Source organism: Archocentrus centrarchus, chromosome 2 (assembly GCF_007364275.1).
Source record: "Archocentrus centrarchus isolate MPI-CPG fArcCen1 chromosome 2, fArcCen1, whole genome shotgun sequence".
In the NCBI taxonomy this organism is placed as follows: Eukaryota; Metazoa; Chordata; class Actinopteri; order Cichliformes; family Cichlidae; genus Archocentrus; species Archocentrus centrarchus.
Window position 1 is genome coordinate 2,972,346 of NC_044347.1, and position 24,299 is coordinate 2,996,644.

The 24,299-nt window shown below is 40.5% G+C and overlaps 1 protein-coding gene across 1 annotated transcript in view; it reads left to right on the top strand.

The window, feature by feature from the left end:
• LOC115791175 (NLR family CARD domain-containing protein 3-like) overlaps positions 1-24,299 on the top strand; it is a 60,726-nt gene that overhangs the window by 19,610 nt on the left and 16,817 nt on the right. The window contains exons 4-9 of the mRNA XM_030745306.1: positions 6,487-6,556; positions 6,712-6,910; positions 7,058-8,834; positions 9,653-9,826; positions 11,694-11,867; positions 12,604-12,777. Of these exons, the coding sequence (XP_030601166.1) occupies positions 6,487-6,556; positions 6,712-6,910; positions 7,058-8,834; positions 9,653-9,826; positions 11,694-11,867; positions 12,604-12,777 (2,568 nt within the window). The remainder of the gene's footprint in view (positions 1-6,486; positions 6,557-6,711; positions 6,911-7,057; positions 8,835-9,652; positions 9,827-11,693; positions 11,868-12,603; positions 12,778-24,299) is intronic.

Below are 24,299 nucleotides of genomic sequence, written 5' to 3' on the forward strand. Positions count from 1 at the left end.
CAGCAGCAGCATTACAGAGCAGTAGTAGTTACACTGTGTAGTTACACAGTGACACAAGTCAAAGTCAAATGTGACCAAGGTAGTGAGGAAGTAAAAGTACAAATAACTGCTTTACTGTTTAACAGTAACTAAAGCAGCTGAACTTTAACTCTTCAGCAGCCTGCATGATGATGTCACCTCGTAAAACTGAAAGTGAAAAACATTTTCTACCTGGGCTGTCGGTCTTTTTAACCATGAAACCACATCAGTGATTTCCATCCACTGTTTGCTCTTCCTGCCATGGAGAATAATTATGCTCCATGGAGTCATTAGTTCATCTCTGGGTCACACACACACCAGCTGCTAGCTGCTGTGTGCACTTGGGAACATAAATGCATGATGTTGCTACAGCAGTGATAACGTGATATGACACAAATTTATGCTGGTGTTATCATAGACAGTGTGTTATTGAACAGCCTTTGTAGACAAATGTGCTCCAGTTTTGAAGCACTTTAAAAATCTGAATAACTGCCTTTAAAACCAGGCTCTTTTATTAGAACCAAATTCATACTGATTCTCACACTAAGATGATAATTCAGAGTAGTTTTCAGTGAGCTTTGTTGATCATTTGGTAATCATTATCAATTTGCAGACTGATCAAAGGTCACTTTAGTTTTTTCATATTAACTGAAAATGCTCAGAGGGAAAAAAGCAGAAATAAAGAAAAGTTTGAATCCATTTGTCTTATTGTGAAAATCTTCCTCTTCCCTCCTCCTAGTGGTGAGAGGGAGATGGAGTCCCGGCTCCTTCCAGGAAGCAGATAACTGTCTGTTAGTGGCCTCCTGTGTCCTTTTCCTAGCCACCTTTCCTTGATCTCGATGAAAGCGTCACCAAGGCCAAGGAAAGGTGGGTAGGAGGGTTCATAAGGACTTAGGACATGAGAAGAGCGGTGAGCTGAGAATCCAGCAGCACTTACTCCAGTCTCATTAACAGTGTTACAGCTGAAAGTCCGCTGTGTAGAAGGTGAGACTGTAAAATGCACCTTTACCCTGTTATAAAGAATAAGTGGTGAAAAATGTCCTGTTATTACCGAGGATGGAAAGAAAGAGGAGCACACAGGGTTTGTTGAGAGCTGCATGATTCTGCTCCTGCTCTTTGATTCCCATCAGATGAAGTTCTTCCTAATGTGCAGACTTTAGCTAACATGCTTCCAGGTTTCTCTGACTGCTTTCACAATGCTAAACATATGAAGCAAATATAGATGATTGACAGTGGAGGGGATGAACTCAATAACCAATTGATGGAAAGTCAGTCTTAACCAATGAGAACACTGATCATCGTTTGTGTTTTGAAGCAAATCTCTGCTGTGAGGGTTTCTTTGTTCTTCATGATACTAAACTGAATATTTTCAGACTGATGACGCTGCATTCAGCAGCTGGAGCTGGAGATGAATGAATGATGTGTGTTTCCTCTGCAGGTGAAGGTAGAAAGTGTGTGTGAGCTGGTGTGAATTCAGCAGCATGGATCAGTGTGAGGACAGAGAGGAGGGAGTCCCTCCCTCTAAAACCACTCTGTGTGGGGAACATGAGAGCCAGACCAAAGCTCAGAGGTGAGATGACCATCTCTAACTGTCCATGACTCTTCTCCATGTCACAGCTCAGCACTCACATCACTGCTGCATCATTATTCACACTCAGAACTGTGTGTGTGTTGTTTCACAGCACAAAGCTGCAGGACATATCACACTCTGCTGGACCTGGATCCAGCTGTGTGTCCTTAAAGAGTGACGTGTCAAAGCAGCTTGGTGCTGACTTTAAAAAAGAGCTTTCATCTAACAAACAGTAAGTAGTTTCCATTTTTGTCTTCTTATGTTTTGAATGGTGATTTATTCTCTATTATTTCTTGAGTTTTAGATCATTTATTTCAGCTCAGCTCTTTTTCACACACATTTCTGAGTGTCTGGGCATTGATATTCTAAATCGGTGTCCAAACTACAGCGTGTGGGCCAAACATGGCCCAAGCTCAGATTTCATACGGCCCGTGAGTCTTGCCCACACCTGTATTATTTTTGGCACAAGAAATTAATACAACTCAGCATGCAATTCCTCTTTTTAACTCATGGAGGCATTGTCATGTGACAGGTGTCTGCTCACTGCTTCAAAACCTCAAAAAGAAGAAGACTGAATGCTTAACCAATCACAGCCCTTGCTGTGTGATTCTGTGTGCATTGAGTGGGGGTCATAGTGTTGCCAACTTAGGGAAGCCATCACTAGATTTAGGGATTTCTCAGTGTCCCATGTACGCTTTGGCATCGCTGGGATCTCACTTCAGCACTGAGGGGGAGCCCCCCCCCCCCCCCCCCCCCCCCCCCACCTCGCTTCAGCATCGAGGTGTTTTTTATGGTGTTTGTTCTTCAGTTTTTGTCTCTCTGAAGATGTTATTCCTCTCTCCTACAGTCTCAATTACAACTACATGTAAACTGTCCATGACTCTTCTCCATGTCACACTCACATCACTGCGCCATCATTATTCACACCCAAAGCTCCAAAAATACAGGAACTCAAAAATCACAGAAACAGTTTTACTTAAATATGCTCATATGGATTCTAAAATTAGTTGGCAAAAGTTGTTTCCAACAACAACAAGCTCACTTTCTACTGTAAGGTAAAAAAAAAAAAACTACAATATTTGAAAGAGAAGCCAATAATCAGATGATCCACTATGAGTGAGGAGAACTCCAACAGAACCAGGATCCAGGAGGAGCAGGGAGAAAAACGATGGAGAAAAGCTGCTGTGGATGAGGATTTAAGAATAATTTTCTCTTTCTGTCAGAACCAATCAGAGTCATGGGCGGTCTCACCCTCTTCCTCACAACCTCAGGAACCTTTCTGAAGCAGGTCATGTGTCTCAGAGAAGTGATCACTCCATGGAGCCACCACTGATCTTTTCTCCATCCATGTAAGCTGTAATTGAGTTCTGAATGTACCAGTTTGATAGAGAATATCGGTGTGGTGCAAAACTCTTCACCCATCCCTCATTTTGCTTCATATTCAGCCAGACTAAGGTTGCCCCCCCCCCCCCCCCCCCAATAAAAAGATATGAATCAATACTAAAATAATATTGAATCAAGATGCAACAGTATAGATACCAATAGTTCTGCCTTTTCCTCCTCCAGTTGACTCACAACTTCACACAGACAGACTCACAGCTCCTCCCTCAATAACACATGAGGTAGTTAATGTTCATAACACTAAACAACACTTTAGGAGGAATATCCGAGGTCAGCACTGAAGTATTAATAGTTATCGTTAGCTGTAACTATTAGCAATTACCCAATGGCCACATTAGCCAGTCAGTAACATAGCAGCTAGTATACTGTAGTTCAATAAAGATGAATAATTATTGAACGGGTCGTGGATGTAACATTAAGCTGTGACAGAGCAGATAAGAACTTATCTGAGCAAACAGTGAAATCTGGAGCAGCAGAATCAGATGGTTTCAGGCCTGAAGAGCAGCTGAGGATGTGAAAAGCTGCAGGCTGAGGCAGAGCAGTGTGAACACTGGATGAGAGAGAAGCTGCAAGCAGACGTGGACTAGATGATAAACTTTACCTTTTCTACTTTTACAGTAATCTATTAAAATGCATTTTGTATGTTGTTGTATCCAGCTGTGAGGTGAGTTTATAAATGCAGGCAGTGTGCGGGTCAGTCTGTGTCACAGTGAGTGCTCTGTTGTTATATCTTCTTTATTTTAGTTTAACTAATACTGCACTTTATCCAAAGGTCATTTGTAGCATCTGAGACCAAAAATACAAAAATGAACACAGTTCCAGAGTAAGGAGACCAATGGTGGATACGCCCTGGAGGCTTGGCAGGGTGTGCAGTTTGGTGGTGAGAATATCCAGACAGATGTCAGTAGTTAATCATCTGCACTGCTGTGCTCTACAACCCACCTCAGGCTAATCTCTCATCATCTGGCAACGTTACTACACCATCAGTGGCATTTATCCACTGCCTCTGAGCGAGGGTGCCGTTGAGCCAGTAAATTGCCACATAACAGACACACTGTGGTTATTATGGAAAGTGGAATCACAAACAACAGAAACATTATTACGTTACCACAAGTGTTTCACCCACATTTGTGACTAGAAACAGACCTGCAATAGAAATGTAAAATATACAAAACTGAACCACTAACCTGGGGCCGTTGGGTTGGATGCTGAATTATTATTCATTCATTCATTTTTAACATCTACACCATCAAAACATCGGTTTTCTGTAGCAAGAAATGTTGCATCAAAACTCAGGATAAATCTCACATTTGAGACGCTTAATGTGCTCAATTAAAGACACTTTTTGAATTTTGTCTTTATTTTTATATTTTAGAACATTTCCTCTTTAAAAAACATCTGATTTAATATAAATATCCAATACATTAATATGTAAAGACACTAAAATAATTATATTCTTTTGAGTTAAAGTTAGAAAAGCTGAAATTTCTAAACGGGAAACCAATGAGCAGTTCATTATAAAAGACCTGCTGTTTTTGTCTTTTGAAAATTTATTGTTGCTCATAAATAAGACACAAGTATTTCTTATCTAATTGCTCATTTAATCAATAAAAAAATCAACAGCTACTCCCCAGTTTAATTAACGTATATATATCTGTGCTCTGGCTGCAGCTTCTTGGAGCTTTGCTGTTGCTTTGAAGTTCTGTCAACATCATGTGTAGTTGGTAGACTGTCCACATCATAATATAAGGAATAATAATCACTATAATCATCAATATAAGGACTCAAAAATGTCAACAAATTCCCAGAGCGAGATTGCTGAAACAAGATTGCTGAAATTGCCTAAGTTGCAATATTTTGTTTGTTTCTGTTGGCACCGCATATAAAACACCATCCACACATAAATGAAGTCAGATTTGCTGCACAGTGGGATTTGCACCATCTAACAACACGGCCAATCTGTTCAGCCAGCTGAGGTTCAAATACTGCAGCCCCGCCTGTATTTGCTGTGTCAGCCTGAATAATTGTGATTTATTCTGAAGCTGAACATGTTTTCTTTTGCCTCTGGGCTGTGATGGGTCCGTCTCCATGTTCTTGGACTGAGTTACCGACTGGAATTAATTTGATATACATTTTGCATACGTGTACAGGATCTGTTAATTTGGCAATGAACTAAAATGTGAGAAGTTTTATTTGGTTTACTTGGTTCTATTTCTTCCTGATGTTATTATTCACGATAACTTGATGATACTTTTCTATTGATTTATGAGCTTGCTTCCTCCAAGTCCATGGACATGCAGTGAATGGGGTGATTCTAATTTGCCCATAGGTGGGAATAGGTGTCTGTCTCTCTGTGTTAGCCCTACAACAGGCTGGCGACCTGTACAGGATGTACCCTGCCTCTCACCCTAGGACAGCTGGGATAGGCAAAAATTACACAGCTATTTTAAAGCTGACAATTTGGACCAGGGTTTCTCTTTACTTGTTGTTGAGGGAGAAATTTACTCCCCAGAGTTAAGAAAAATTGCAGGTGTGTCATTGGTAGATACCTCCCAGCTTTTCTTTCATTTTACTTACAGACTTCTCCAATGCACTGAAAATGTCCCTCCCATTGTCATTAGCACAGATAACTGTGTGCCTCTTCAGCTGTGTTGTCAGATTTCCTACTAGATCTCTCTCACGGTCTGCCAGAATATTTTTTACTAAGCTAAAATCCTGTTTGTGGTCAGGGCACACCTGCTCACATACTAGTTTTATAATAGTATAAACATAAGTAGTATAAGCAGTATAAACAGTATAAGCAGTATAAACATAATAGTTTATACTGCTTCAAACGCGCCTCTTCAGAAAGACACTTAGGAGCTTTCAGTGTTCCTTCATCTATTGCTGAAGTATATTCTGCTGAGACTACATTTAAAGTCTTAGACCCTCTGCTGCTCTTCTTGATGGTTAAGATCAACTTTACTCTGTAAACCTTCATCATCGACATGGCCTCAAAGTAAGAAGACCAATTGTGTTTGCTTTTTCATGGGTCACATAAAATTGTGTGGAGATCCAGATTTGGCCCACAGACCTTGTGTTTGACGAGTGCAAATAATGAGCTTAAAAAATAAACTTAAAATATTTCAATACAATGTATTAAAAAAGCATTTTTCCCAGGTGCCTCTGTTTTTGAGTACCTGTCACACCTAACAGTTCCAGATAATTAAAAATATATAATATAAACAAAGACAGCATGGATGAACAGAGCAGAGTTCACACACAGTATTCAAGCTATCAGTTCATTTCATCAATAAAGGAATGAATTATGAAATGTACCTGGATTTTATGTTCAAATTACACAGAAATGTAAATCATTAAAATAAATAAATGCAGCCCTAGTCGTGGTACAAGAAAAACAAAACTCACATTTTGGCCTTTGTGACACTTGGAGTGGGTGTATAATTGGTTTGGTTGCAGTGATTTACTTGAATATCACACTGATTCTTCCTTCACAGAGTGCACCAGCAAAGCTCAGAGGTTCCCAGTGGTCAGTCTACCCACACACAGCTGGACTCTATATTTATGGTCTGTACATGTGCAACTAATTTAATATCTATTGGAGTCACAGTCATCTCCATGCTGCTCTTTGTAAGCCAGTTGATTGTGTTTCCAACATGGATCTGATGTTTGGCTCCATGATTTCAGTCTGATTGGCTCATTCATAAAGTATTCTGTTCCAGCTGCTGGAGGACAACATCATCACTTTTGTGAAGAACGAGCTGAAGAAGATCCAGAAGATCCTGAGTCCAGATTACCCAGAATGCTTAGAGAGTGAGGATGAAGAGCAGGGGAAGAGCAGCAGAGAGGCATTTGTGAAGATCACACTTAATTTTTTGAGGAGCATGAAGCAGGAGGGGCTGGCTGACCATCTGCAGAGCAGTAAGAGGATTTCTCTAAATATTTAGCTGTTGGATAAATTTGATATATATACAAATCTCTCAAGAGATTGAAAAACATGCATTCAAACACTTCTCTGACATGTGCACTTGATAAACTGTAAAGATGCTTGCTCCATTTTTCCTTTAGGAACTCCCATTGGAGCTTGTCAATGTCATCTAAAGTCTACTCTGAAGAAGAAGTTCCAGTGTGTGTTTGAGGGCATCGCTAAAGCAGGAAACCCAACCCTCCTGAATCAGATCTACACAGAGCTCTACATCACAGAGGGAGGGGCTGCAGAGGTCAATGAGGAACATGAGGTCAGACAGATTGAAACAGCATCCAGGAAACCAGACAGACCAGAAACAACAATCAGACAAGAAGACATCTTTAAAGGCTCACCTGGAAGAGATGAACCAATCAGAACAGTGCTGACAAAGGGAGTGGCTGGCATTGGGAAAACAGTCCTAACACAGAAGTTCACTCTGGACTGGGCTGAAGACAAAGCCAACCAGGACATCCAGTTCATGTTTCCATTGACTTTCAGAGAGCTGAATGTGCTGAAAGAGGAAAAGTTCAGCTTGGTGGAACTTGTTCATCACTTCTTCACTGAAACCAAAGAAGTAGGAATCTGCAGCTTTGAACACTTCCAGGTTGTGTTCATCTTTGATGGTCTGGATGAGTGTCGACTTCCTCTGGACTTCCACAACACTACAATCCTGACTGACCCTAGAAAGTCCACCTCAGTGGATGTGCTGCTGACAAACCTCATCAGGGGGAACCTGCTTCCTTCTGCTTGCCTCTGGATAACCACACGACCTGCAGCAGCCAATCAGATCCCTCCTGGGTTTGTTGACATGGTGACAGAGATCAGAGGGTTCACTGACCCACAGAAGGAGGAGTACTTCAGGAAGAGATTCAGAGATGAGGAACAGGCCAGCAGGATCATCTCCCACATCAAGACATCACGAAGCCTCCACATCATGTGCCACATCCCAGTCTTCTGCTGGATCACTGCTACAGTTCTGGAGGATGTGCTGAAGACCAGAGAGGGAGGAGAGCTGCCCAAGACCCTGACTGAGATGTACATTCACTTCCTGGTGGTTCAGGCCAAAGTGAAGAAGGTCAAGTATGATGGAGGAGCTGAGACAGATCCACACTGGAGTCCAGAGAGCAGGAAGATGATTGAGTCTCTGGGAAAACTGGCTTTGGATCAGCTGCAGAAAGGAAACCTGATCTTCTATGAATCAGACCTGACAGAGTGTGGCATCGATATCAGAGCAGCCTCAGTGTACTCAGGTGTGTTCACACAGATCTTTAAAGAGGAGAGAGGGCTGTACGAGGACAAGGTGTTCTGCTTCATCCATCTGAGTGTTCAGGAGTTTCTGGCTGCTCTTCATGTCCATCTGACCTTCATCAACTCTGGACTCAATCTGCTGGAAGAACAACAAACAACCTCCCAGACAGAGAAACAACTCTACCAGAGTGCTGTGAACAAGGCCTTACAGAGTCCAAATGGACACCTGGACTTGTTCCTCCGCTTCCTCCTGGGTCTTTCACTGCAGACCAATCAGAGTCTCCTACAAGGACTTCTGACAGTAGCTCATAGTAGCTCACAGACCAATCAGGAAACAGTGTCACATATTGAGAGGAAAATCAATGAGAATCTGTCTGCAGAGAAAAGCATCAACCTGTTCCACTGTCTGAATGAACTGAATGATGGTTCTCTAGTGGAGAAAATTCAACAGTCCCTGAGATCAGGAAGTCTCTCCACAGATAAACTGTCTCCTGCTCAGTGGTCAGCTCTGGTCTTCATCTTACTGTCATCAGAAAAAGATCTGGATGTGTTTGACCTGAAGAAATACTCTGCTTCAGAGGAGGCTCTGCTGAGGCTGCTGCCAGTGGTCAAAGCCTCCAACAAAGCTCTGTGAGTAAATATTTTCTCATGTTTTTGTTTTTAAAATGTTGATTCTATGAACAAACAAAAGCAGGTCCATATATTTAAAAAAAACCCAAACAATGTAATGTTTGCTGGCTGCATAAAAAACTAAAACTACTGAGTGAAATGAAAAAGTGGTCCCATAGTGGAGTGGTTTACACTTTCATTTAACAAGTCAAAGGTCACTGCTTTGATTTTAGCTTGAGATCTTCAGCAGTCCTCCTTCTATGATATGCCAAAAAAAAAAAAGAAAAAAAAAAAAAAGACTGTAAGTCAACATGAAATTTGCTTACCTGCACCTAAGGAGTCAGTGATATACTTTTCCATGGATTCATGTTCAGGTTTAGAGGGCCAGGTCTATGCTGAATACTTCAGCTAAATCATTATAAACTGCAGGAACTGATAACAGATCTGGAGGATCAGATGGCAGACGTGAGAAAACAGATTCACCTCAAGGGGAAGTTAATTACCTCACCCTCTGGCAGATGGAGGGAGGTTGTTTTCACCTCTTTATGTTTGTTTGTCTCCTGATAGCAATACAACCCAAAAGGTTTTGAACCAAAACTGGTGAAACTTTGTGAAATTATTCTATAAGGGCCCAAGAACATGTGATTTCCTTTTCTAAGTCAAGTCACCAAAAATTTTCTATTAGATCTAAAAACATATCTACAGAAAATGAAAATTATCTGAAAGTCATGTGCTGAGAAATAGGAAATAGCTTTGAGAAATAGCAACTATCTATCTTCTAAGTCTTCACTGCACCATAAACTAAAGTGTTATTTGTTTTATTGTCCATATTTTTTCAGATTATGTGGCTGTAAACTATCAGAAAAAAGCTGTGAAGCTCTGTCCTCAGTTCTCAGATATGAGTCCTCTAGTCTGAGAGTTCTGGACCTGAGTAACAACAACCTGCAGGATTCGGGACTGAAGCTTCTGTCTGCTGGTTTGCAGAATCCACACTGTAAAGTTGAAACTCTCAGGTCAGATCCAGCAATGTTTTGCTCCTTATCAGTTAACCAAATCTTAAAAAAAAAACATCAAGCAATTGCATTCTCAAAGTAAACTTCAGTTTTATCTTTGCATTTTTAGTATTTCAATCTAAACCACTTTAAAGTACTCCATTTCTGACTTGTTTAATGTAAGGAAATGAAGATTCAAGCCATTCATGAAATAACCTTAAATATTGGCAAATTGGGCAATTCCCTGAATATGCTTTAACATCAGTCTTATTTATCTTGCACATAATTTTTTAGATTGAGTTGCTGTCACCTCTCAGAGATAAGCTGTGAAGCGTTGTCCTCAGTGCCCAACTCCCAGGCCTTAAGGCTCAAAGAGCTGGACATGAGTTGCAACAACCTGCAGAATTCAGGAGTGAAGCTTCTTTCTGTTCTATTACAGAGTCGATACTGTATACTGGAAACACTCAGGTCAAATCAAGTGACTTTTCTTCTTTTCTTTTTAATCAAGCAATAATCTAAATGAGTGATTTAGAAAAAAAAAAAAAAAAAAAAAAAAAAAATATATATATATATATATATATATATATATTAGGGGTGGGACTCGATTAAAAAAATTAATCGAATTAATTACAAGCTTTGTAATTAATTAATCGAAATTAATCGCATTTTAATCGCATTTCAATATTTGACATGAGAAATATTAATTTCAAGTTTAGTTGATGAATAAATCAATATACATAAGCTTAAACTTCAAAATTTTGTTTATTTTCCCACCAGTCTACTACACAGACCAACGAAGGGTGGAAGTGCTCCTGTGATAAGCAAACACCTGAAATTAAAGTTAAGCATCATAACTGGATAGTTTTATTCAACATTAATGTCTCACTTGTTATAGTTGGAAATTAATCATTCGCTCAGCTGTATTCCTTGATGTTGAAATGTGTTATGCTTGTTTTAACAGCTTATTTTGAATTAAAGACTTAAAATTAAACCACAAAAAGGAGAAAAAGTTCGTTCTCCGTTTAACCAGCTGCTTTTACACAGCTGTGCTTCGCACTCACGGTTGCTAGGCGACATGAGCTACGCAGAGGTGACGGCAGCTGATATGAAGGCTAGCCGCTCACTTCCGGCCTTTGTGGTGTTCGTGGGCTGCGAAAGACGTGGGCCAGGTCCTTCGCAGGATGCGGCCCCTAATTTGGACATTGTGCGTCGATATAATCTGTATGCCGGGAACTCGTGCACTGAGAAACGTTCCACGGTGCAAAGTGCGATTAAAATGCGTTAAAAATTTTAACGCGTTAATTTCCCCATAATTAATTAATCGAAATTAACGCGTTAAAGTCCCACCCCTAATATATATATAGCAAATGACATAAATTTCATTTACTTGTTGTGTCATTGTATGTCTGGTATTTCAGTAGTAACTTCTACATAATAGAAGCCAGTGAGGATTACAAGTACTGTTCTGTTTATAATTTTTCAGACTGAATAGGTGCAGCCTTACAGAGAAAAGCGCTAAACCCCTGTTCTCAGTTCTCAGTATTCAGTCTTCTAGTCTCAGAGAGCTAGACCTGAGTAATAATGACCTGCAGGATTCAGGAGTTAAGCTTCTATCTGTTGGAATGGAGAGTCCTCACTGCAAACTTGAAGCACTCAGGTCAGATATTTAGCTTCATATAAATTGAATCACCCCCACCCCCAAAGAAGTCAAAAAGGCAAAGAAAAATTAAGTGAACTTCATCTGCTTTGCATTTCTGGTTCTTCAGTGTAATTCACAGTAAAGTTCCACATTTCTGACTTGTTTAACATATGACAAAAGGATTCTAGGCAGTCCTGTGAATAAACTTTAACAGCAGTGTTATTTGACTTTTTGTTCATAATGTTTTAGAGTAAGTGGCTGTAATCTGTCAGAGAGAAGCTGTGAAGCACTGTCATCAATTTTTAGCTCCCAATCTTCTAGTCTGAGAGAGCTGAACCTGAGTAACAACAACCTGCATGATTCAGGAGTGAGGTTTATATTTGGAGGACTGAAGAGTCCACACTGTACACTGGAAACTCTCAGGTCAGATCAAGTAATATTTAGCTTTTTATCAACTGACAAAAATAAATAAACAAGAAAATAAATAAATAAAAGTTGCCAATTAAGTGATCTTTCTCTGCTTTTTTTTGCGCTTTTGTGTTTTTAACATTTCAGTTTAAGTCACAGCAAACTGCCACATTTCTGACTTTTTTTAACATATGGCAATAAGGAATCCAGCTACTCCTAAAACAACATTAAATTTTGAGAAATCTTCACTGTAACACAAATAAACTTTAACACCAGCATTATTTGTTTCTTGTTCACCAATTTACAGATTATGTGGCTGTAAGCTATCAGAGAATAGCTGTGAAGCTTTGTCTTCAATTTTCAGCTACCAGTTCTCTAGTCTGAGAGAGGTGGACCTGAGTAACAACAACCTGCATGATTCAGGCGTTACATTTCTGTCTGTTGCAATGGAGAATCCAAACTGTAAACTGGAAACTCTCAGGTCAGATCAAGTGATATTTTGCTTTTTGTCAGTTCACAAAAAATGATCAAATTAAAGATTTCAGCTACTAAAAAATGTTTTATTCGTTAGCATAACTTAGTATTTCTCAGTATTTTTTAGTCACTGTAACTACACCATTTCTTATCTATTTTACAAAAACCCTTTAAGGATATCTTCAACATGTATAAATGTTGGCAAATAAAGTGCTTATGCATTTTATTATGAAAATATTTTAACATGTTATTTGTCTTTTTGTTCATAACGTTTCAGAGTAAGTGGCTGTAATCTGTCAGAGAAAAGCTGTAAATCTCTGTCAACACTTCTTAGCTCCCAATCCTCTAATCTGAGAGAGCTGGACCTGAGTAACAACAACCTGCATGATTCAGGAGTGACGCTTATATTTGGAGGAGTGACGCATCCACAGTGTACATTGGAAACTCTCAGGTCAGGTCATATCAAGTAATATTTAGCAGTTTATGAAATTACAAAAAAAACCAAACAAACAAAAAAGTAAATAAATAAAATAAATAAATGTTGCTAATTAAGTGATCTTGCTCCACTTTCTGTATCACTTTTGTCTTTTTAATATTTCAGTTTGAATCACAGTAAATTGCCACATTTCTGACTTATTTAACATATGGGAATAAGGAATCCAGCTAATCCTGAAACATTAAATATTGGCAAATCTTCATGGCAGCATGAATAAAATGTAACACCAGTGTTTTTTGTTTTCTTGTTTATAAATTTTCAGACTATGTGGCTGTAAACTATCAGAGAACAGCTGTGAAGCTTTGTCCTCAGTTTTCAGCCACCATCCCTCTAGTCTGAGAGTGCTGGACCTGAGTAACAACAACCTGCATGATTCAGGCATTACATTTCTGTCTGTTGGAATGGACAATCCAAACTGTAAATTGGAAATTCTCAGGTTAGATCAAGCAATATTTTGCTTTTTATCAATTCACAAAATTATTCAATTAAAGCTAATAATAAAATTACTCCATTTTTTGGCATAATTTAATATTTCTAAGTCACTGTAAACTGCAACATTTCTGACCCATTTAACAGAAGGTATTAAGGATTTCTTCAGCATGATAAAAATTGCCAAATCTAGTACCTCTTCCCTTTACTATGAAAATATTTTAAATCCAGTTATTTTTTTTGTGTGTTCATAATTTTGCAGAATCACATCAATTAAAAAAAGAAACAAAAAAAACCCCAAAACAAAACAACAAAAAATAAACAAATGAATTTTACCTGTTGTACTAATGAAGTAAAGTTCATCCATGTGTCATTTTATCTTTGTATTCCAGACTACATCACAGGAACCTTCCTCATTCCTGACCTGTTTAACATTAAACAGTATAGATCCTAGCCAATTATGAAATGATAAAAAATATTTAAGTCTTAAGTCTTGTAAGACGTCACCGCACCATGAATTAATTTTAACACCAGTGTAATTTGTTTTCCTGTTCATAATTTCTCAGACTGTGTGACTGTAAATTATCTGAGAAAAGCTGTGAAGCTCTGTCCGCAATTCTAAGCTGCCAGTTCTCGAGTCTGAGAGAGTTGGACCTGAGTGACAACAAGCTTCAGGATACAGGTGTGGAATGTCTATCTATTGGAGTGAAGAGTCCACACTGTAAACTGGAAACTCTCAGGTAAGATCGCAAGATATTTATTTTTTCATCAATAAAAATAAGTATTTACTTAACCTCTGCCACGCATCCAAACTTTTATCACCCCATGCTGTCTGTATGACAGTTAAGGCTGTTAAACACTAGATGCTTTGCGTAAAAATGACACAAGATTCCAAATCTTAAAGATATGAAAAATTTGTATCCATAAGAGTTGGTGACAGGTAAACAAGTTTGTGTGCAAAGGAAGACACCTGAAACACTTTATTTTAAAGAGTAAGACATTTAATACAATAAAGAATCAGGAAAATCAGACATGCATGTGTGGGAGGAAGAGTGTGCACTCTCTCTCCGAGCCCATGTTCCTGTCTAACCATAACATCTTTATGCTGCCACTTATCTAAACATAAACAATCTCTGGGCACTGAGTTGTCCTTCGTCACTCAGTCTTGTTCAAGCTGGTTTTTCATGACCCAGATTCCTTTCATCAGCAGTGGAGTCATAAAGCACATCTTGGTATGGGGGTGTGTGTGGGTGTGTGTGTGCACGCATGTGTGTGTGATATTTGTTGTCTTTTGTATGTGTGTGGGGGTGTGTGTGTTGTGTCGTGTTCGCAGTGGGTGCCGGCCTGGAGCACGGTGGTGTCCTGGTGTGTGGTCACTTCAGGCCCTGGACCTGCCTTCCCTGGGCTGCGGGGGGTGTACGGAACTGGGGTGCCAAGTGAGCCAGTAGCTAGCTGGCTCTCTTCCTCCGGGGGGTAGTCCTCTGCCTCCCGGTCATATTTATCCTGACCCTTTCCCTCCTCCCACTCAGTTAAACATCACATTATGCACACTTAGGTTCCTGGGGGAGGGGGGCTCATGCTGCAGTGAGTAGGGCCACCTCCTTCTCTCTGCTCACTGCATGATGTCCCACTTCTCATTTTTTTAATTGCATTATATAGTTCACAACACATCATAGTACATATAGGGCCTTGGGGGGGCAGGTGTGTCACACAGTGGTTAGTGGGTGGCACTGCTGAGGTGGCCCCACTTGTCTGCTCACCGCTGCCTGCTCCTCCATTTTATTTACATTTTAGACATTGTGGGGGGGGGGGGGGGGGGGGGGCAGTGTGGATGGGCACTGTTATTCGGTGCTCATATTACATATTATAGCACTGTGGGCATGGCTTTGTGAAAACTATTCTTCTCAGTACATACACTCACATCACCCCCCACACGCTGAGTGGGAGGAGGGGGCGGGCGGGTCTTCTCACATCCCAGTTTCATGCACCCCGCCTGGGATTTGGGCTGGCTCGTTGTTCAGGGCTGGGTTGGCTGCTTCCCTGGGTTGCCGCTGGCTCTGTGCTGGTACCCGCTCTCCCACACTAGGTGTCCATGTATGTTATGTGTGTGTGCATGAGTGTGTGACTGGTGCATGTGGATGTGCATGTGTGTATGTGCGTGCATGAGTGAACAACTGGTGCGTGTGTGTGTGTGTATGTGTGTGTGTGTGTGGACAGCTGTGCCTGGGTCTGTGGCTTAATGAGCCTTGGTACCTGTGGGACACAGCTGCGTAGTTACCCCTCCCTACCGCTCCACCCTGCTCCCCACTGGTCGTCACTGCCGCCCTTGGGGTGTGGGTGCCAATGGGTCCCGGGGTGTGTGGTCTGCTCATCGCCTCTGGCTCTCTGGACGCTTGCCCTTTGACCATGGGGGGCTCGGTCTGTGGTCTCCCTCCTTCTTCTTCTGGGGTGTGCACGCAGTTGCCATCAGGATGTGTGGCTTCAAGTCAAGTCAAGTTTATTTATAAAGCACATTTAAAACAACGACGTTGACCAAAGTGCTGTACAAGATCTGTAACCCCAAGGACTATACTAAATAAAAATAAAAATATATAAATAAATAAATAAAATAATAAAATAAAAATAAATAAATAAAAACATTAAGAACAATAAATAACATAAGAAAATTAAAAATTAAAACGTTTAAAACAAGTACCATAAAATACCATAAAACAATCATCTAAAAGGAGGTAGCACTGCAGCCAAATGCCAAGGAAAAGAAATGTGTTTTTAATAGAGATTTAAATGTGTGTATCGTCTGAGCTGTGCGGATATGGAGAGGTAGATCGTTCCATAGCTTTGGTGCTGCTGCTGCAAAAGCTCGATCACCTCTCTGTTTTAGTCTGGTTTTAGGCCTCTGTAAGAGCAGCTGGTTCGATGACCTCAGAGCTCTTACAGGGGTGTGACAGTGAAGCAGCTCAGACAGATACAAAGGTGCCAGTCCGTTTAAGGCTTTAAAAGTAAGCAATAAAATCTTAAAATCGATTCTAAAACGGACAGGGAGCCAGTGAAGGGATGACAGGACTGGGGTAATGTGTTCATGCTTTTTTAAACCGGTTAAAAGACGAGCTGCCGCATTCTGGACTACCTGCAGGCGGCGCACAGATGATTGATCTATGCCAAAGTACAGAGAATTACAGTAGTCCAGGCGGGAAGTAATAAAAGCATGAATAACTTTTTCCAGGTCCTGCTGCGGGAGATAAGGTTTTACCTTGGCAATGACTCTGAGTTGGTAAAAACTGATTTTGGTAACAGCACTTACTTGCTTCTCCATTTTAAAACTACTATCTAAAATGACACCCAGATTTTTCACAGCATCACGACAGTGAGGAGCCAAATGACTCAGAGTGCCAGAGGAGTAGCTTGAGGGGTCAAATTTACCAAAGCATATGACCTCGGTTTTGCTTTCATTAAGATTTAGGAAATTGTTTCTCATCCAGGACTTAATGTCACTTAGACAGCTCAGCAGGGGTTCCCATGGATCTCTGCTGTTCAGTTTGATGGGCATATACACCTGGATGTCGTCAGCAAAACAGTGGAAACAAATATTATGTTTCCTAAAAATCGACCCTAGAGGCAACATATACAATGAGAAAAGAATTGGGCCCAGAATGGACCCCTGAGGCACTCCACAAGAAAGCTTTGCTGTGGTAGAAAAACAGTTTCCTGGATGGACAGAGAAACTTCTATCAGTAAGATAAGATCTGAACCAAGTCAGAACTGTGCCTTTAATGCCAATTTCATGTTCTAGGCGGGATAGAAGGATCTCGTGGTCCACAGTGTCAAAGGCAGCTGACAGATCTAGAAGTACTAAAACTGCAGGACTACCAGAGTCCACAGTTAAAAGCAGATCGTTAAAAACTCGTAAAAGAGCCGTCTCTGTGCTGTGACGCATTCTAAAACCTGACTGAAACTTTTCCCACATTCCATGTCCACTTAAAAATGCTTGAAGTTGCTTAAAAACAACTTTTTCAAGAACCTTGGATAAAAATGGTAATTTAGAAATTGGTCTGTAATTTGAAAGAACATCAGGGTCAAGGTTCTTCTTCTTGATTAGAGGCTGTACAACTGCATGTTTAAAGGCAGCTAGAACACAACCAGATGCAAGCGCACTGTTAATCAGAGCGAGGATAGTTGGTCCCACTGAATCAAAAGCCTCTTTAAAAAGGCGAGACGGAACACAGTCTGTGGGAGAGTTTACAGGTCTCATATTTTGAATCACCTCCTTTAGTGTGGAGAGTGTGACAGGCTCAAACTGCTCAAAGACAGCTCTGCTGGGAGGAGGTGCAGATGAGTCTGTTTCAGCCTGAGGTGATGAAGGCCTGAGGGCAGAAATTTTTTCCACAAAAAATTTCTTAAAGTTTTCGCACAGTGCAGGACAGACCTTCGCTTGGTTCACATTACAGCGAGGATCAGCGAGTGAATTAAAAACACTAAAAAGAAAATGAGGCCTGTGACTGTTACTTGAAACAATGTTAGAGAAATAAGCAGACTTTGCATATTTTACTGCTTTCTGGTATTTCAATAAACAGTTACGCAGGATCTCTAAGGAGACATGGAGCTTATCCTTTTTCCACCTTCTCTCAGCACGTCTGCACTCACGTCTGAGAGCGCGGGTTGTCTCATCCAGCCAGGGCTGGGAGGAAGGTTTGGTGCGTTTGGTTGTAAAAGAGGCAATACAGTCCAGTACAGCAGTGCAAGCAGATATAAAAGAGTTAGTGAAGTCCTCGGTATTCAGGCTCAAGCAAAAATCCAAATTGCTTAAGTCAGAGTTTTTAAAAGCAGTTGCAAAATCAGCAGCGCATGAAGAGTTAACCAAGCGCACACGACGTGTAGAGGATACTCTATTTATCCCAGAGCTGGGGAGCGCTGCTGTAAATAAAACAGGAAAATGGTCCGATATACCACAGTCACGTATCTCTGTGATGCAGACTCTAAGTCCATAAGACAGCACCAGATCCAGTGTGTGACCTTTTTCATGAGTGGGACCACACACGAGTTGTGTTAAGTTAAAAGAGTCAATAAGCGAGACAAATTCTTTAACCAGTGGACCACTCTCACAACACACATGAATATTAAAGTCGCCAACAATTAAAATACGGTCATATTTTAGTATGAGACCCGTCAGCAAGTCAGCAAAGTCACCGATGAAGTCCTTCGTGCACTTCGGTGGTCGGTAAATCACCGCGCAGAGCACCGAGGGGGAAGAGTTTATCTCCAACAGCTGCAGTTCAAAGCTGGCGTACAGGTCTGCCGAGACCTGACGACAGCGAAAACTGCATTTAAATATTGAAGCAAGTCCTCCACCTTTTCCAGAGATCCGCGGGGAGCTGAAGAAAGAACAGCCAGGAGGTAAAAGTTCGGAAAAAGGTGCAGACTCACCAGCATGAAGCCACGTCTCAGTCACAAACATAAAATCCAACTGCTGTGCGATGAAAAAGTCATTGAGAAGGAAAGTTTTGTTGGCTAACGATCTAGCATTTAGTAGGGCCATTCGGATGTCCAGATCCTTGTTAGCTGAGGCCGGGGCCCGCTTCAACAGGCGAAGGTTAGCATGGTTTACGCCGCCTCCACGATCCCGCATCCTGCGCCAGGACGAGGGACGCCGAGTCTCCAGGATGACAGGTGGGACAATCGGCCTGATCCAGCGACGCCCGAAATCCACAGGCAGCCCAACAGCCTTGAGGCGGCAAAGACTACCATCCAGGGGGTAATGAACAGACAAACCTAGGAGTCTCAGGTAAGTTTTGACCCGCACCGCGATTCCTCCCCGCTTTCCGCGTCTCCTCTGGCGTTTGTTGGGGACCGGAGCACTGGGCAGCCGGCGCAAATTCTCAGGTACATCCGATAGGTGTGGAGGAAAAATCGTTGAGTTTTTCTTTACAGTATATGCTGGTACCAAAACAAACTGGAGGTTTAGAAGTGTCTGCCGATCGTAGGTGATCAAAGCGGAGACATCTGGGCAGATGACTACCAGGAACAGAGCGACAGCAAACAATGCACAGAACAGCTGACGGCAGGCCGTACACAGTGGCGCCATCTTGGAACACCTGAGGGTGTTTGTCTACAGGTCTTCTGAGCTCCTAGTGGCTTAAAAAAAAAAAAGCACATCTTCTCTCCTGCTGTTTCAATTTGTCATACAGAGAAATCTTGTCCAGATTAATAACAGAACATGGTGACATTGGTGATGTTTTAATTGTACGTTCTGTGGCCGAACCTCAAGATAAGATGCACTGAGACAGAGAAGTTAGTCAGCGCTTTCTGGTCTGTTGCTCTCTGTCTAATGTATTATTTAATTGTTTATTATTTGGTTGATCCACTGTTTATTAATTAATTTACTGGAGTGTATTTTAAACATTTGTCATGTATTCATCGAGTAAAAAAAATCACTAACCTTGGGATCACATCTGAGGAGGCAAAGAATAATTTCAGAGCCGACTGACCCTGTGCAGGGTGTAGCTGTGTGTCTGAGGTAAAACAGCATTATTTTATTGTTCCCCAATTACTGTATATGCAGTGTATAGGTGCACCTTTGAGCTATAAGCTCATATGTTGCTAAATGCAGCGCTCTGATTGGTCAGAGCTGTTTTTACGCTTGCACATCAAGCATGTCCAAAAAATATTTTAACACATAAAACATTTGCAGGTATTTTACATGTCCAGTGTGAAAAGGCCTTTCGTTTTGCACTTATTCTTGGCTATAATACACTGGGTATAGCATGCTATGTGCATCAGTGATCCTCTTTTGAAATTCACTTGGGAAATCTGGGTACCTTGATTATTGGTTGAAGAAAAAGGAGAACAGGAGCTTTATTGATCACAGAGTTAAATTCATATGTCTGACATAGCGCTTCTGCTATGAAGGAGGAGGAGGGCTTATTCTGTTTTTGTTTTTTTAACTAAACTGTAGTTGCCATCAACTGCTGCATGGCAGGCAGGATGTAGGACCCCAATGCAGGACACCCGACGTGAACTTAAACAACTCACTTTATTGCTGGAACAGTGGACAAAACTGGACAGGGCCAGCAGCATAAACTAGAAAACACACTTAATGACTTAGCTTGAACAGAGAGGAGCACAGCGGGGAAAATCAATGATGACGTCACAACAAGGACAAAGTGAAAACACAGACCATATATACACACAGCAGGAAATGAGCAAATGGGAAACACAGGAAGCAAAACTAAACCCAAACTACAAAGACCAAAACATACCAAAATAAAACAGGAAGTAACCAAAATACAAAGACCAGGACTAGGACACACAAACATGACAGAAGGGCAAAAACACTCAAATCAAAATCTGACAGAAAATGCTGGGTCAATGGACTCAGGATCATGACAGTAGTTAAATGAATTGAAGTGGGTTGAAGAGAATCAAATTGAAATACTGGTGTGTTTTGCGTCCCTGGGAACAGGCATTTTTGTTGAACTTTGGGATTCTCTACTGATTTTGCTGCTTATGTATTAGACTTTTTTTTTTTAAACGATATTCATATTTTGATGGGATTATGGTCATAACATACAGTTTTATAATATTATTGTGTGTGTTTTTTGTTCTGATATATACATGGCTTTTAACTTTTTTAGAGTGGGTTGAAGGTGGTCCGAGATACTGAAAGAATCCAGGTGGGGGACTGAGCCAGTAATTTATTTATTTAATCCTTTGCCAGAGATCTCTCTGGTTAGCATCCCAAATGATAAAAGACAAAAGAAAGGTAAATAAAGGGCAATCTGCTACAACAAAACTGCCACATTTCAAAGCTGTTTGGCATATGGCATTAAAGATTTCTTCAACAGCAAAATAAAATATTGGTTAAGTATATTAGCGCTTCAGTTTACTATGAATACACTTTAACACCAGTGTTATATATCTTCTTGTTCACCGTTTTTCAGATTGAGTAGCTGTAAACTCTCAGAGAGAAGCCGTGAAGCTCTGTTCTCAGTTCTCACCTCCCAGTTCTCTAGTTTGAGAGAGCTGGACCTGAGTAACAACAACCTGCAGGATTCAGGAGTGGACTTTCTGTCTAATTATGCGATGCGTCCTCACAGTGGATCTCACAGGTCAGGGTTCACACATTACTGCATTAACCTTTATAGAATTTATGCCCCTTTCTTTACTTTGGGTGGATTATTAAACTTTGAAGTACCATGAATGAATATTCATGAAGCTGCGATGAATCTCTAGGTCATTTTGATCCAGACATGTTCTTTAATGTGCGCATTAAAGAAAAATATACTCTAATATCCTACAGTGCTGTCAGACTGCAGGCTTACCTTTGGTTTCTAAAAGTCAGCCAGCCTTCAGCTACTAGGCCCAGCTCTCAGTTTGAATTCATGACACAATGTAATGTAATCCTGGGTTTTTAACTCAGTGTTTTGAGTTTTGGATTCTAGTACTGTTTATTAAATATGTTCTGTCTTTATTTTTTTAGTTTGCTTGTTGTTTAAAAAAAGTACAGATTATTTTCACTCTTGTTTCGAGACCCATTTTACTTTTCACACTTGCTGTGGTTATATGCATGTTATCGATGTTTTCTTTATGATTGCCTATAGTTTGTGTTTTGGTCTTTAATCCCTATCCTCTTCTCTTTTGTCTGTTTTCCCCTCACCTTTCAAACAGTCCTGCTAGGTCTCCATTTTTCCTACCACAGTCAAACTGGAAACAAAAACAACCCCGCTTCCAGGCCAGACATCCTGATACTGTTGTTTCATATGCACATACTAATTCCTGAACTTGAGGTCTGCACATTTCTCTTAGGCAAAATTATTTGAAAAAACAAGAACAAAACCACTAGCTTCTCTTTACTGGCTTCCTGTTAAGTTCAGAATTGAATTTAAACTCTTTCTCCCCATATACTAGGTTTTCAATAATCATACTATGAGGAACTAAGACCTCATAGTACCTTATTGTCCCACTAGAGCACTTCACTGTCAAACCACAGGCTTACTTGTGGTTTTTAGCACATTTGAAATAGACATGAAGCACAATATGTATAAAGACTAATTTGCAATGTGGAGCACTACTCTCAAAATCATTATAGATTTAACTTGGTCCATGAAGCTGGATTTAAGAAATAAGTGTTTAAAGTTGAAGTTTCGAGAGCATGTGTCATGCCATCTCGTGCCAGTACTGAATGTGACGTCACTGAGTTGGCTGGTTGGTTGCTGCTAATAGGCTTACATTAGTTTATGTTAGCTAACTAGTGACAGAACTGATAACTGCAAAAGTACAAAAATAAAACTATCAGGCAGCTTAAGGGGGGGTCACTTTTTTATTGCCTGAGACTACAACGAGTTTTAAGTAAAAAAAAAAACAATGTTGCTTCATATCGACCTTTAAGCTTATTAAATAGTGACCTGAAAATCGTTGCTAAAGTGTTAGCTAATCGCCTAAATAAATATATAGGTCATTTGATCCATCCTGACCAAACTGGTTTCATCCCTAATCGGTTTTCCTTTTCCAACACTCGTCGACTCCTAAACACTATGTACCAGACTAACCTTCCCTGCTCTGCAGTTATCTCATTAGCAGGCATTTGACCGAATTGAGTGGGTGTACTTGTTCGCAGCTCTCAAAAAATTTGGCTTCGGTGATAAATTTATGACGTTATTAAAAATGCTCTATGCTAACCCTAAATCCTCAGTTTTGACTAATTACAACAGGTCCACTCCTTTTTTATTGCGTCGTGGAACCAGACAGGGTTGTTGTCTTTCACCGTTGCTATTTGCATTGGCTTTGGAACCCCTTGCTATTGCCATTAGGACCCATCATTTGATAACTGGTATATCGGACTATGTTACAGATAGTCCCATTGTCTTATATGCAGATGACGTCATTTTGACTCTTTCAGATGTCACTGTTTCTCTTACTCCGCTCCTTACTTTAATAAGGAAATTTGGTCAGTTCTCTGGTTACACTATTAATTGGGACAAAAGTCTGTTTATGCCTCTCTCAGATGGTCTGGACTCTGTTTTTCTTAGAAATTTGCCATTCAAAGTTTCCACAAGTCACTTTGAGTATCTCGGGATAAATATTACAAGAGATCCAAAGCTCCTTTTTAAACATAACTTTTTGGATCTGATAAATAAACTTAAATCAATGGTGGACAAGTGGAAACTCCTCCCTCTTTCCCTGATTGGCCGCGTTAACATTATCAAGATGGTTGTCCTCCCAAAATTCACTTATCTTTTTCAAAATATACCTATTTATTTAACAGTGTCATTTTTTAAGATGATAGATTCAATTATCATCCCTTTTGTCTGGGCTGGTAAACATCCTCGAATCTCAAAATTACATACAGAAACCTACTGTTGAGGGTGGCCTCGGCCTCCCGGTTCTTTGCCATTATTATTGGGCCTGTAATGCCAGAATCTGGGTTTTTTGGAGTCATATCTATGTGGGGGATAAAGAGATGGACTTGATATTACCTAATTGGTCGCTGAATGAAAATCTTATCTTCTTAGCCCTTACTAGTTCCTCCTTACCCGCTGCACTGTTTTCCAATGTGTCTTTGCCTTTCCAACAGCTGAAGGATAATTTTGTGCTAAAAAATTCATTTAGGATTCTTAAGCAAATAAAGACTGTTCTGGGTCTCTCTGGCTTCTCCATTTATGCACCCATTTTTCAGAACATAGCATTTAAACCAGGCACAATGGATGCAGTCTTTAAATACTGGACAAATAAGGGCATAGCTGTTATTAAAGATCTCTATATTAGTAATCATTTGGCCTCCTTCATGCAACTCCAATCAAAGTTCGGTCTTCCTTCTAGTCACTTTTTCAGATATTTGCAAGTTCGTAACTTTGTCAGACAGCATTTCCCCCACTTTGAAACTCTATCTGAGCCGCATAGTTTCTATGAGCTTATGAAAAAGCCCCCTACCTCCAAACAGTTAATTTCTTATTTTGTCAATCTTTTTAGCTCGACCCCATGCTCAAAACATATTAAAGAGGCTTGGACTACTGATATACTAGGTGAAATTTCAGATGAACTGTGGGATAAGAGTC